Source organism: Neoarius graeffei, chromosome 16 (assembly GCF_027579695.1).
Source record: "Neoarius graeffei isolate fNeoGra1 chromosome 16, fNeoGra1.pri, whole genome shotgun sequence".
Classification (NCBI taxonomy): Eukaryota; Metazoa; Chordata; class Actinopteri; order Siluriformes; family Ariidae; genus Neoarius; species Neoarius graeffei.
The window spans coordinates 37,841,085-37,853,530 of NC_083584.1; the positions used below are offsets into that span (position 1 = coordinate 37,841,085).

Here is a 12,446-nt window from a genome sequence, read left to right on the forward strand (position 1 = left end):
AGCCAGCTGAAAATGGAGAGACCAATCACAGGATCAGTAATTTTCCCAGACAGTGAGGAATAGATTTTTAATCTGTAGATGACACACACATGGTCTTTGTGTTGTGGCGTGTTCATTTGCGTAGTTGTTGTTTATTGTAATGTGTTTACATATTTCATTATTATGTATAGTAAGGGAAATGCCTTCTTTGAACTTGGTGGGAAAAAAAGTGAAAGACTTTATTCAAATCATGCCAATAACAAAGCACATGTAAAAAGCATCTGGGATTCAGCAGAGTCCAACTAAACCCTCTGCATCTAAAATATTTATGATTCATACACGACATTCATCACTCATTTGTGAAACATTTAGTATCCTGTTGACTGAGATGGTTCTTTTCATCATGTTTCTTTACTAAAGGCATATCTTCCTGATCGAAGTGTGAATGTGAGGCCAGACTTGAGGATCTTTCTGTGTAACTATGATGATTCAGACATTGGCTGTTATAGCTTATCAGCCTTAAAGTGTGAGAATGTAAGGCATTGGTATTCAGATCACAGCAGATCTAAACCCATCTTTCACTGAAATTCCTTACCATAATTTTATGTATTAAGTTTTTTTGGGTTTTTTTTTTAAAATTTGAAGTCTTTCTGATGTTTAAAGTCTAAAAGGCAGACTAATTTCACTTGAAACATTAAAGTCCTGACTATGAACATAGTCAGTGGACTGGAAAATTTGAGACGGAAAACCATGCACCTGTTCCTGAATGAATGTTTACAGAGTAAACTACTCACGGAAATATGGCCTCATTTTAATTACAGAAAGATTTTATAGTTTAGGCATAGGCAAGAAAGAGTTAAAGGGTTTAAGTTAATCGGGAGCTTGTGTGGGAGTCATAGATGGCTGTATGTATGTGTGTGTGAGTAAGCTTTGTGTGAACTTTTTAATAAAAGCCAAAAACAGTATTTATAGTTGACCTATATAATCAAATCTATAGGAACATGCAGGCAAGACCAACACATTGGAACAGAAGCTTCTTGAAGTGAAAATGAACAGAAATTGAAATTGCGGCTCACAAATACTTAGTTAATAAGAGACTTTGCATCTCAATTGCACACGTGATCCACTTGCATTGCAAAGGGAGAAGGATATAACAGCACATGAAGTTTACAGTGGACGTACACTAAAGTGAATGCATGCTAGTTAATGTAATAGTCCAACTTAAACAGCTTTGTTCTTATTGGTTGGTTGGTTGATTGAAAGGTTGATTTGAAAAGGAAATTTATACCAGGTCATGAAATGCCTTCTGGCCAGTTTGTGCTCACAAAGTCTACAGTTACAGTATCAGTCAAAAGTTTGGACACACCTTCTAATTCAATGCTGTGTGTGGTTTTTTTTTTTTTATATAAAGTTGTCACTTCATAGCTTAAAGTAATAATGGATGTTGTTGCTCTTTACTTAGTTGAGCAGTTCTTGACATAATATGGATTACTACAATTGTGGACTGTATTTTATTGTTTACTATTTGCTGTCTGATCTCAAGTGCATTAAGACGACAAGAAATTGCACTAATCACCTTTTGATGAGGCACCTGTTAATTGAAAAGCATTCCAGGTGACTACCTCATGAAGCTGGTTAAGATAATGCCAATAGTGTCCAAAGCATCATCAAGGTAAATGGTGGCTATTTTGAAGAATTTAAAATACGAAATATTTAGGGGTGTTTTTTTTTTTTTTTTTTTTTTTTTTAAACCATATAATTCCATATATGTTTCACATGTAATTTCATAGTTTTTGTGTCCTCAGTATTGTTCTACAATGTATAAACAGGGATGTGATTTTTCTGCGAATTCGCGGAATTCCGCTTTTCACCTCAAAATTTGAAAAAAAAATTTTTTCCGAGCGGCACGGTGGTGTAGTGGTTAGCGCTGTCGCCTCACAGCAAGAAGGTCCTGGGTTCGAGCCCCGGGGCCGGCGAGGGCCTTTCTGTGTGGAGTTTGCATGTTCTCCCCGTGTCCGCGTGGGTTTCCTCCGGGTGCTCCGGTTTCCCCCACAGTCCAAAGACATGCAGGTTAGGTTAACTGGTGACTCTAAATTGACCGTAGGTGTGAATGTGAGTGTGAATGGTTGTCTGTGTCTATGTGTCAGCCCTGTGATGACCTGGCGACTTGTCCAGGGTGTACCCCGCCTTTCGCCCGTAGTCAGCTGGGATAGGCTCCAGCTTGCCTGCGACCCTGTAGAAGGATAAAGCGGCTAGAGATAATGAATGAATGAATGAATGAATTTTTTCCGATTTTTCGCTCAAAAATCCGCATTCGTATCCTATTCGTTCTGACTTTCAGTAATTCCGTCACTGAGATGAAACGAGGTACGTGATTGGCCCATCGCTCTGTAACAACCAATGAACGCGCTTGTTAGATAGCTGTACGTAAGCTCGCTTCAAACAAAGAGTTGAAAGATGGCAGCCTCTGTGATCGAGCGTAAAGATGGAAATCGAGTTAAAGAAATCGACAGAATAGTGAAAAACAAGTTCCGCTGAGAATGGTTGGAGAAAGAGGTTGCTACAGACGTTGGACATAAGACTGTGAGACATTTGTTCAGCGATTTCGTTCTTTGGGGAGAGGGCAGAGGTCTCTGGCTGTCAAGTTTGGGGCGGCTGGGACCCGAGCCCGAGCTACGAGCGTGCAAAGTCGGGCTGGAGCCCGGGATAGAAACGAAACCTAAACAGAGTGCCGCGGCTCGCCTCGGGGTGAATTACGTCCCGAGGCGCGGGGCTAGCGCGCCCTGCCGCGCTGGTTCTTTGGGGAGAGGGCAGAGGACTCTGGCTGTCAAGTTTGGCGATGCTGGGACCTCCCCTGCCCGAGCTACGAGCGTGCAAAGTCAGGTTGGAGCCCGGGATAGAAACGAAACCTAAGTGAGTGAACACTGGGGTTCTGAATATCCTTAAGTGAATGAACACTGTGGAGTTATGATTATCCTTTGGTGAGTGAACACTATAGTGTTATGTATATGAAGTTGACATTGCTAGAGTAGAAACTGCAGAAAAAAAGTGACTGATATGCTGGAACTGGACATGGATGCTAGCATCTTTTTTCTTTGAGAGTTCCTGAAGACTTGTGGATGAATTCTTATGTTGCATCATGTTTGTTTAAAAAGGCACATTTAGGTATGTTCAACTTCTACAGTAATTGAAAGTATAAATTTTGTTTTTCCTTATACAATTTTCTATTTATTCTAATGCAGATGATTTAATTTAGAATGACATTTTTAGGTTTCATGTTTTGGCTTTTTGTCAGTTAAGAATCATTGAATTTACTATAGGGGCTCAGAGTTGCATGTTGACCATCAAATTGGCTTGAATTTGTTAATCATGACAAGTTTTTTCTTGTGTGTTTGCTTGCCATTTTAGTACAATTTTTAAGTCAGAAAACCCCAGAACCCAGGAGCTTCTGGGGGCTTTGCCCCCCCCTTGTCCCCCCACCAGGGCGCTGCCCTGGACCAGCTGGGGGCCTGTGGCCCCCAGACCCCCGGCTAAAATTTTCAGATAATTTCACCAGCCCCAAATCACATCCCTGTATAAAATAGTCAAAATACAGAAAAACCCTATGACTGAGTAGGTATGTCCAAACTTTTGACTGGTACTGTATGTTGAGTCAGCTGCTTAGGGTGGTTAATAAACTTTACTTAAGATGAGAAAGTGTTAGAATGATAGACGCTTGTAAGATGAGAGATTGCTCCATGGATAAATGGTGAAAAGTCGAAAAGGATGATGATGATGATAACAGTAGGCTGCATATTTGTCTCTATTGCACCAAAGGCTGCTCTGTTCTGCAGAAGCCGTCAAATACAGCAAAGAATGCAGCCTACATTTGGAACTGATGTATCCTTCCCAATCTTTAGTAGACTACAGTATGTTGAAGATATAAAGAACATGGTCAAAAGCAAAGGAAGGCAAAATGTGTGTGTATGGGCTATATTTCAAAACTGGGATTCAGCAGAGTCCAACTAAACCCTCTGCATCTAAAATATTTATGATTTGTACATGTGTTTTTCTAGTGTGTGTGTGTGTGTGTGTGTTGGCTGCATTTCAAAACTGGTCTGTTTTTCTAACATCTGTATTTCGCTGAATGTGTGAAGATGAGTACAACTCTAAAAAAAAGTCTCTCTCTCTACCTCTGTCTAAGAAAAGATGATGCTTAATATTGATGATTACCTTTGTGATGTAGAGCTTGGTCGAGGTTCCATTAAATTTAATTTGTATTGTGTTTCTGCCAAGAGAAATTGTCAGAGCATCTTTACAGAAATCCAGATGTAGATTTAGATTCCTAATGGGCAAGCCAGAGGCAATGGTAGCGAAGGAAAAACTCCCTGAGATGACTTAAAGAAAAGACTTTGAGAGGTACCAGACACACAGTGAAATCCATCCACTTCTAGGATCATAGTGGGATGGTAAATAATGTTGAGAGGCTGAGAATTGGGCATAGATTATTTTGGGGAAATTCAAATCTTCAAGTAGGTTATGCATGTGGGACCATGCACAACGGTAGAAAGTTTGTAACAAGTGCAGAAGCTCCAAACAGATGTAGAAAACATCAGGATGAATTGAGCAGGTCCAGAGGGTGAAAGGAGCTAAAGCAGTAGAGGTGTCGTGTCAGGCAGCAGGGGCACATGTACAGCTTGATGGAGAGAACAGATGATTGAGTCTGATCTTATTTGACTTTAATTTAAAATGGTTCTCATTGTGATGAGGGTGCAAACAGGACTCCGGTAGGTCAAGCTCTGACAGCATAACTAAACGGGAGAGTCAGAAGATAACACGGGCATAACGGTGTCCTGGACACAAAGTGACAAGCTACTTCATTGTCTACAAAACTGGGTGTTTGCATGGGAGAGTAACAGTGTCATAACATCCTAGTTTACAATAATTCTCAATGCCTATGAATAACGCAGATCTGCACCTTTACCTATGTGAAGCAGGGCTTTTCTAATACTGTTGCTAAACCTGATCACTTAGCAGTGCTGAGAAGGGACATCATAGAAAATGGCTACTGAGAAGCCGACATGTACTACTGTTCAGGCTGGCTTTGACACAGCTACTATTGAAACGCAGAGATAATGAGTCCATTAATAAGACTTTGAAAGGACACTGACAAATTTGGAATCAGATATATTTAAGAAAATTGTATGTAATCCAGTAATAGAAAATTACATACCAGACTTTTTAAAGTGAAGAAGCCATTTATCCATATTTCTAACACAGGTTTTCATATAAAGCAGCTTCTCAAAAACTACTAACATTGGATCAAATTAATACAGCGAGGTCCAAAAGTATTTGGACATCGACACAATTTTCCTAATTTTGCATCTGTACGCCACCACAGTGGATTTGAAATGAAACCATCAAGATGTTATTTAAGTGTAGATTTTTAGCTTTAATTCAAGGGATTTATTAAAAATATTGCATTAACTGTTTAGGAACTACAGCCATTTATTATATAGTCCCTCCATTTTCACAGGCTCAAAAGTAATTGGAAAATTGACTACTAAGCAGTAAGTAGGTCTATGGCCAGGTGTGGCCTCATTATTGCATATACAGTAGCTGTCATTCCTAAACTATTGACCTGATTTTAATTTTTTTTTTTGTTAAACCATACATTAAAAAAAAACCTATGACAAGTATTACTGCTGTGTTTTTAAAGTGTCAGATTACATTTTAAACTTTTTTTTTTTGTGAACACCCTTTTTCAGATTTTATTATAGATCACTGATCTAAACGTGAAACTGTTTTGTTTGTTTGTTTTCATGAATAGTGGAAATGGAAGACTCAATAGCATCAAAATAGCTTGCTTTTTAGTCTTAATGTGACTAAGAAGAATTGGTGCGCATGAGTACGGTACCTGTTTATTGCTTTATGTCCCTGTATCATTATGTTCCCAAAATCACAGGAATGCATTACAGTTCAAATAAGATCCACATAAAATCTGCAGGGTTTTTATTTTTTATATTTTTTAAATGTATGCATCCTATTGAGGGGGGGGAAGTGTTAGTGTGGGCTTTATTTATTACAGTACACACAGCTACAGTGATGCAGAATACCCCACAAACATAGTAAAACGTGTTTGTGTGCACGCGTGTGTGTGTTGTCTCAAATCATTGATTTGTGCATTTCAGTGAGGGCTGTCGCATGTTGGAGAACCTGAACCTTTCCTGGTGTGATCAGATCACACGTGACGGCATCGAGGCGCTCAGCCGTGGCTGCAACACCCTCAAAGCGCTGTTCCTCAGAGGCTGCACACAGGTACGTACACACACACACACACACACACACACACACACACACACACACACACACACACACACTCTCTCTCTCTCATATTCTGTGTAATGTTAGTTACATATGCATTTATGTTCATGTGAACCCCACATAACCACGAAAGGCAGTGTATAACACATTATTCCATCCTCATTCACTGGATATGAGCAATCACACGCTCCGATAGCCTAGTAGTAGAGTAGCCAATCAGCTCATATACCATGAGTAGAGAAAAACAAGGCGAGTGTTCCTGAACCAACCAAGGACAAAAGAAAAACTCTACTTGAAAGCAAAACCCCAAAGAATTTTTTTTTTTAAACCCACAACAAAACAGGGAATGAAAGTATTTGATGGTAAGAATGTGGAATGTGATGTTTTTTTTTTTTTTTTTTTTAAAGAATTATTATTGTAGCATTTTTCACAAATTGCTACTGTCATTTTGCTGGTTTGTTTACATTCCAAGCGGAAATGATTTTGTCGGACGTTTTGTATAAAGTTTTTATTTATCGAATTTGCAAAAGATAAAAATACTCTTTCTCAAAATCCAGCAAATGTGGATAGAACAAAAGTTATCCCACTCAATATTGTCATACATGGCTTATAGCAGAGTCAGCGCTACGTGCCTCGTCAGCTATCAGCTCATGTACGACTCGATTTCATGGAATAACTGTTAAATAACCCCTTCTGCACATATGCACGTAGGCTGAGACATTTCAACAAGCTCGTATAGTGACCGGTGATACGGTATTTGCAGTAAACACCCTGGAACTTTCTGACCATGTGCAGTTATACAGGAGAAGAAACCTTTATTTGTCACATGTATGTTTCAGCACAATGAAATTTTCCCAAGGAGTTCAAGAGCCCAATAGTTGCAGTGTGATGGTGCTGGGGCTTGAACCCCTGACCTTTTAATCAGTAACCCAGAGCCTTTACTGTTGAGCCAGCACTGCGTTGAAAGGGTTCTTCTTAAAACCATAGACACACAGACCAATAGCAATTTGCTTCACTCCCCTGAACAGCCGGGATAGAATTTACCAGCAATGTCATGAGGACCAGGACTCTGAGCTGCCCTGGAAGGTGCTCAGAGATGACCTTCACAGTACTAGCAGAGACAAATTTAACTTTGCAAAATCTGAAGAAGTTGGAAGGTGATGCCCAAGTTGCATCAATACCTTCATGGAGAGGTAGGCTCATGAGGAGGAAACTACTGTTGTTGGTTAGTACAGTATGTTGCAGTGGGGTTCAGGCTTCCAATTTGTCTTGGGGTGAATGCAATGTCCACCACCCAGTAGGCTGCTTAGACAAGGTAATACTCCTTGTCTTACTTGGCATAGCAATTAAATAGCTGGTGTGAAGGTTGCATGGCTCCCATCCTGTGCAGATAGCACTGTAATAATACAGACTGGGCACAGCAGGAAACATTTTGCAGGCTCATTGTTGCTGAAAGCTATAGTATTGCTAGACTGATTGACAAAGATATGATATGACCTTGGGCAGAAAACAAGAACTACAAGAGTCACCTGGCTTCCAACACACAAAAAGCAAGTTTATTACCAAAACATACAGCTCTACAGTTGTCATCGCTGAAGTGATGGGAAACAGGAAGACACTTCTCAAAGACTCCCACTTCATGCTCTCTTCACACACAGCCTCATGAGAAAGATCTTTGCCACTCTGACACACAAGGGAACATGGCAGATGGAGGCATCTTGCTTCGTTAGGGAAGACAACAATAAACATATGAGGCTGAACTTATTATATACAACCCCAATTCCACAAAAGTTGAGACACTGTGTGAAGCATAAATAACAGTGCAGTGCATGTCTAAACTGAAAAATTATTGTTTTTTTTGAAAAATATATACTCATTTTGAATTTGATTCTAGGAACATGTTTCAAAAAAGTTGGGACAGGGCCATGTTTACCACTGTGATGCATCACGTCTACTTTTAAGAACACACTGTAAATGTTTGGGAACTGAGAAAACCTGGTTGCTGTAGTTTTGAAAGTGAAAGGTTATTCCATTCTTGCCTGATGTACAGTTTCAGTTGCACAACAGTTCGGGGTCTCCTTTGTCATATTTTGTGCTTCATAATGCGCCAAATATTTTAAATGGGGGACATGTCTGGACTGCAGACAGGCCAGTTTAGCACCTGGACTCTTACTACAGAGCCATGCAGTTTTAATGTGCAGAATGTGGTGTTGTGTTTTGTTTTTGTTTTTTTTCCCTCCCCCCCTGAAAGAAGGAAGGCCTTCCCTGAAAAAGATGTCTGAATGGCAGCATGTAGCTCTAAAACCTGCATACATCATTTAGCATTAATGGTTCCTTCCCAGATGTGCTTGCATGCCATGCACATCATGTGCACTAATGCACCCTCATACCATCACAGATGTTGGCTTTTGAACTGTGCACTGATAACAAGCCGGATGGTCCCTTTCCTCTTTATCATGGAGGACGTGGTGTCCATGATTTCTAAAAAGAATTTAAATTCCAATTCATCAGACCACAGAACAGTTTTCCACTTCGCCCCAGTCCATCGTAAAAGACCTAAGGCCCAGAGGAGGTGGCGGTGTTTCTGGATATTGTTTATATAAGATTTTAACTTGCATTTGTGGATGCAGTAATCAACTGTTTTCACAGATGATGGTTTTCTGAAGTGTTCCTGAGCCCATACAGTGATTTTCCACTACAGCCACGTGTCTGCTTTTAATGCAGTGTCACCTGAGGGCCTGAAGATCACAGGCATCTAATGTCAGTTTTCAGCCTTGTCTCTTGCATACAGAGATTTCTCCAGATTCTCTGAATTTTTTTAATGGTCTGTGCCATAAATGATGTGATCCCCAAATTCTTTGTAATTTTACATTGAGGAATGTTATTCTTAAATTGTTGCACTGTTTGCCCACACAGTCTTTCACGGAGTGGTGAACGCCTCCCCATCTTTACTTCTGAGAGACTCCGCCTCTCTGGGATGCTCTTTTTATACCCAATCATGTTACTGACCTGTTGCAAATTAAACAAAATAATTTATTTATTTATTTTTAACATTATGCACCTTTTCCAATCTTTTATTGTTGCCCCTGTCCAAAATTTTTTGAAGCATATTGGTGGCACTAAATTCTAGATAAGTGCATATTTTTCAAAAAACAATAAGATTTCTCAGTTTCAACATTCGATATGTTGTCTTTGTACTATTTTCAATGAAATATAGGGTTTGCATGATTTGCAAATCTTCGCATTCTGTATTTATTTGTGTTACACAGCATCCCAACGTTTTTGGAATTGGGGATATATAATTGTATATATTATGAAATATTATTTTCAGAAGGTTAATAACCAGTTTAGCTCACGCTAATTTTACACTGGGCCTTCAATCTATCCAGGCTTGGGAACAGCACGAAGTATGCACTGTCTTGTACAATCCTAGTGGCTAGGTATTTTACCTAATCTGCATGTCTTCGGCGCACCCGGAGGAAACCCACAGAGACACGGGGAGAACATGTAAACTTCACACACAAAGGCCCCCATTGAACATGGGGTTTGAACCTGGAACCTTCTAGCTGTGAGGCGACAATGCTAACCACTACACCACTGTGTAATTAGTGGCATCCTTCCCTTCCTTTCTACATTTACCATAACAATAGAGATTTTAGCAAAAAATCCCTGTGACGTAGATGTGGGGGGACTTAAAACTTGCCAGAAGTCAGACCATGTGATCTTTTCTGCCATAAGTAGTATGAGGTAGGTGGGTACCTTCTAAGCACTGGAAGGTGGGACCACGGTGCAGTGTGGATGGACTGTTTAGCCATGTTGGCTTCATACCTTTTTTTTTTGTGCGCGCGCGCGCGTGTGTGTTTTGCCTCCGCCTCGACTAGTCGACTTACTGCCACCCCAGTACACACAAAGCCTGACTCATCTTCTGTTATGTGTATCCTACAGGCCAAAACTGTGGAAGCAACAGTAACCCAAAAAAGCATGACCGTTGTATTTTTGGAAAGATAATGGGAACTAATGTATTTCTCAATATATAATAAAAAGAGCATAGTTAAATGTATGCAACAATATTCTGTAACTAATCAGACTTTTCCTTTGTTATTTCATTTGCTTATTTTCTTTCATTTTAATTTATTTCTTTAATGTATCATACTACTTTATTGTAAACCTAATGATATAAACCTGACTCTACATTAAGCTGCTCCTGAAATTTTGATGAACTCTGTCAGGGAGTATGCAGTTTGCAAATAGAAAACTCGTCAATGTAATAAACAAATCATGAATATTTCCCCATATAATGCATTAAAACATTCACTGTAATCTAATAGAATTAAACTAGATTTGTAGGGTTTTTTTCCCCCCTTAAGTGTTAATAAATTGGCTTCAGTGTGAAATATTTTGAATCCACTTGCTTGTTTCCACACATCTGGCTTGTAACAGAGTTAAAGTGTTTGTGTGCGTGTGTGAGCAGATTTTTTTTTTCTTTTTTTTCCCCCAGTTGGATGATGCTGCACTGAAGCACCTTCAGAAGCACTGTCCTGAGCTCGTGACAATCAACATGCAATCCTGCACAGTAAGGCCACGTTAATTGTTTTATTGGTCGGGAAAAATTGCACAGGGTACATTTTTGCGGCATCTTCATGGACACTACATTTCTGCTGATTAAAAGGTACAATAAATATACAGTATATAAACAAATTAGATTACAGTATACATTATTAAGAAGCATATCCGAGTATACCAGGCCCATTTTGCTTCAATTCTGAGTTGTAATAAAAATAGGGAAGGTAGTAAATATAGTGGCTATGCCTATATATGCATCTCTTCATAGATGCATTGACCAAATTAACAAATGGATGTCTCACAATTTTCTTCAGCTGAACGCAGATAAAACTGAAGTAATTATATTTGGCAAAAAGGAGGAAAGGCTTAGGATTGCCACTGTTCTTGAAACTAAGGGGCTTAAAGCAAAGGATACTGTCAAAAACCTTGGTGTCCTTATTGACAGTGAACTTAACTTCAACAGTCATATGAAGGTGGTAAAAAAGTCTGCATTCTATCACCTAAAAAACATTTCTAAACTCAGGGGTCTCATGTCAAAGCATGATCTAGAAAAACTTATTCATGCTTTCATCTCCAGTAGGGTTGATTACTGCAATAGCCTTTTCACATGTCTTCCAAAAAAGACCATCAAAGAGCTTCAACTAATCCAAAATGCAGCAGCAAGGGTTCTTACAAGAACAAAAAGGGTAGTTCATATCACTCCAATCCTAAGGTCTCTGCACTGGCTCCCAGTGAGCTACAGAATTGACTTTAAGGCATTACTACTTCTATTTAAAACATTAAATGGGATGGGACCCAGCTACCTACTGGATATGTTTCAATTATATGCACCAACTAGGTCTCTAAGATCACAGGAGAAAAACTTGCTAGTAATACCAGCTGTCAAAACGAAGTGTGGTGAAGCAGCCTTTAGTTGCTATGCTGCTAAGCTTTGGAACCAACTTCCAGATGATATCAAAAATGCTCCTACTGTTGTTAGTTTTAAATCCAGGCTCAAGACAAAGCTGTTTTCAGATGCTTTCACTTGATTAATTTTTACCTAAAGTGTAATTAATTTCCTTTAACATAATTTCTTTTAATTTTGATTTTAATGATTTTACTTTAATTCTTTTATTTTAATTTCTTTTTAATTTTGGATTTTAATGATTTCACTTTTACTTTAATTCTTTGTTACTGTTCTTATGCTTTTATTTTTTGTGAAGCACATTGAATTGCCTGTGTGTATGAAATGCGCTATACAAATAAACTTGCCTTGCCTTACATAATGTGCAATATTCCATCTTCCCAATGCATTTTTCCTGCAGCAGTGTTCCATGCAGGTGTGACGGTTTTAGATATTTAAATATTTACAGTATGACTGACTGCTCAGTTCACACCCAAAATATTTCTGAAGCATTCTTAAATTGCACACATAATGAACCAGATATACTACAGTTCTAACTAAGCAGTTATGTGTGATGCCCAGCTGCAGGAGTAAAACATAATCTTATCCACTCTGCCTACTTTTTTTATACATACATAGTTTGTGAACCCTTAGTTTTATACATATAGTTCGATAGTTTGTGAACCCTTTAGAATTTTCTATATTTCTGCATAAATAC

General features: G+C 39.0%; 1 protein-coding gene across 2 annotated transcripts in view; it reads left to right on the top strand.

Moving 5' to 3' along the window:
- fbxl2 (F-box and leucine-rich repeat protein 2) overlaps positions 1-12,446 on the top strand; it is a 36,595-nt gene that overhangs the window by 12,147 nt on the left and 12,002 nt on the right. For both annotated transcript variants that reach the window (XM_060942083.1, XM_060942082.1), the window contains exons 7-8: positions 6,150-6,276; positions 10,781-10,855. In XM_060942083.1, the coding sequence (XP_060798066.1) occupies positions 6,150-6,276; positions 10,781-10,855 (202 nt within the window). The remainder of the gene's footprint in view (positions 1-6,149; positions 6,277-10,780; positions 10,856-12,446) is intronic.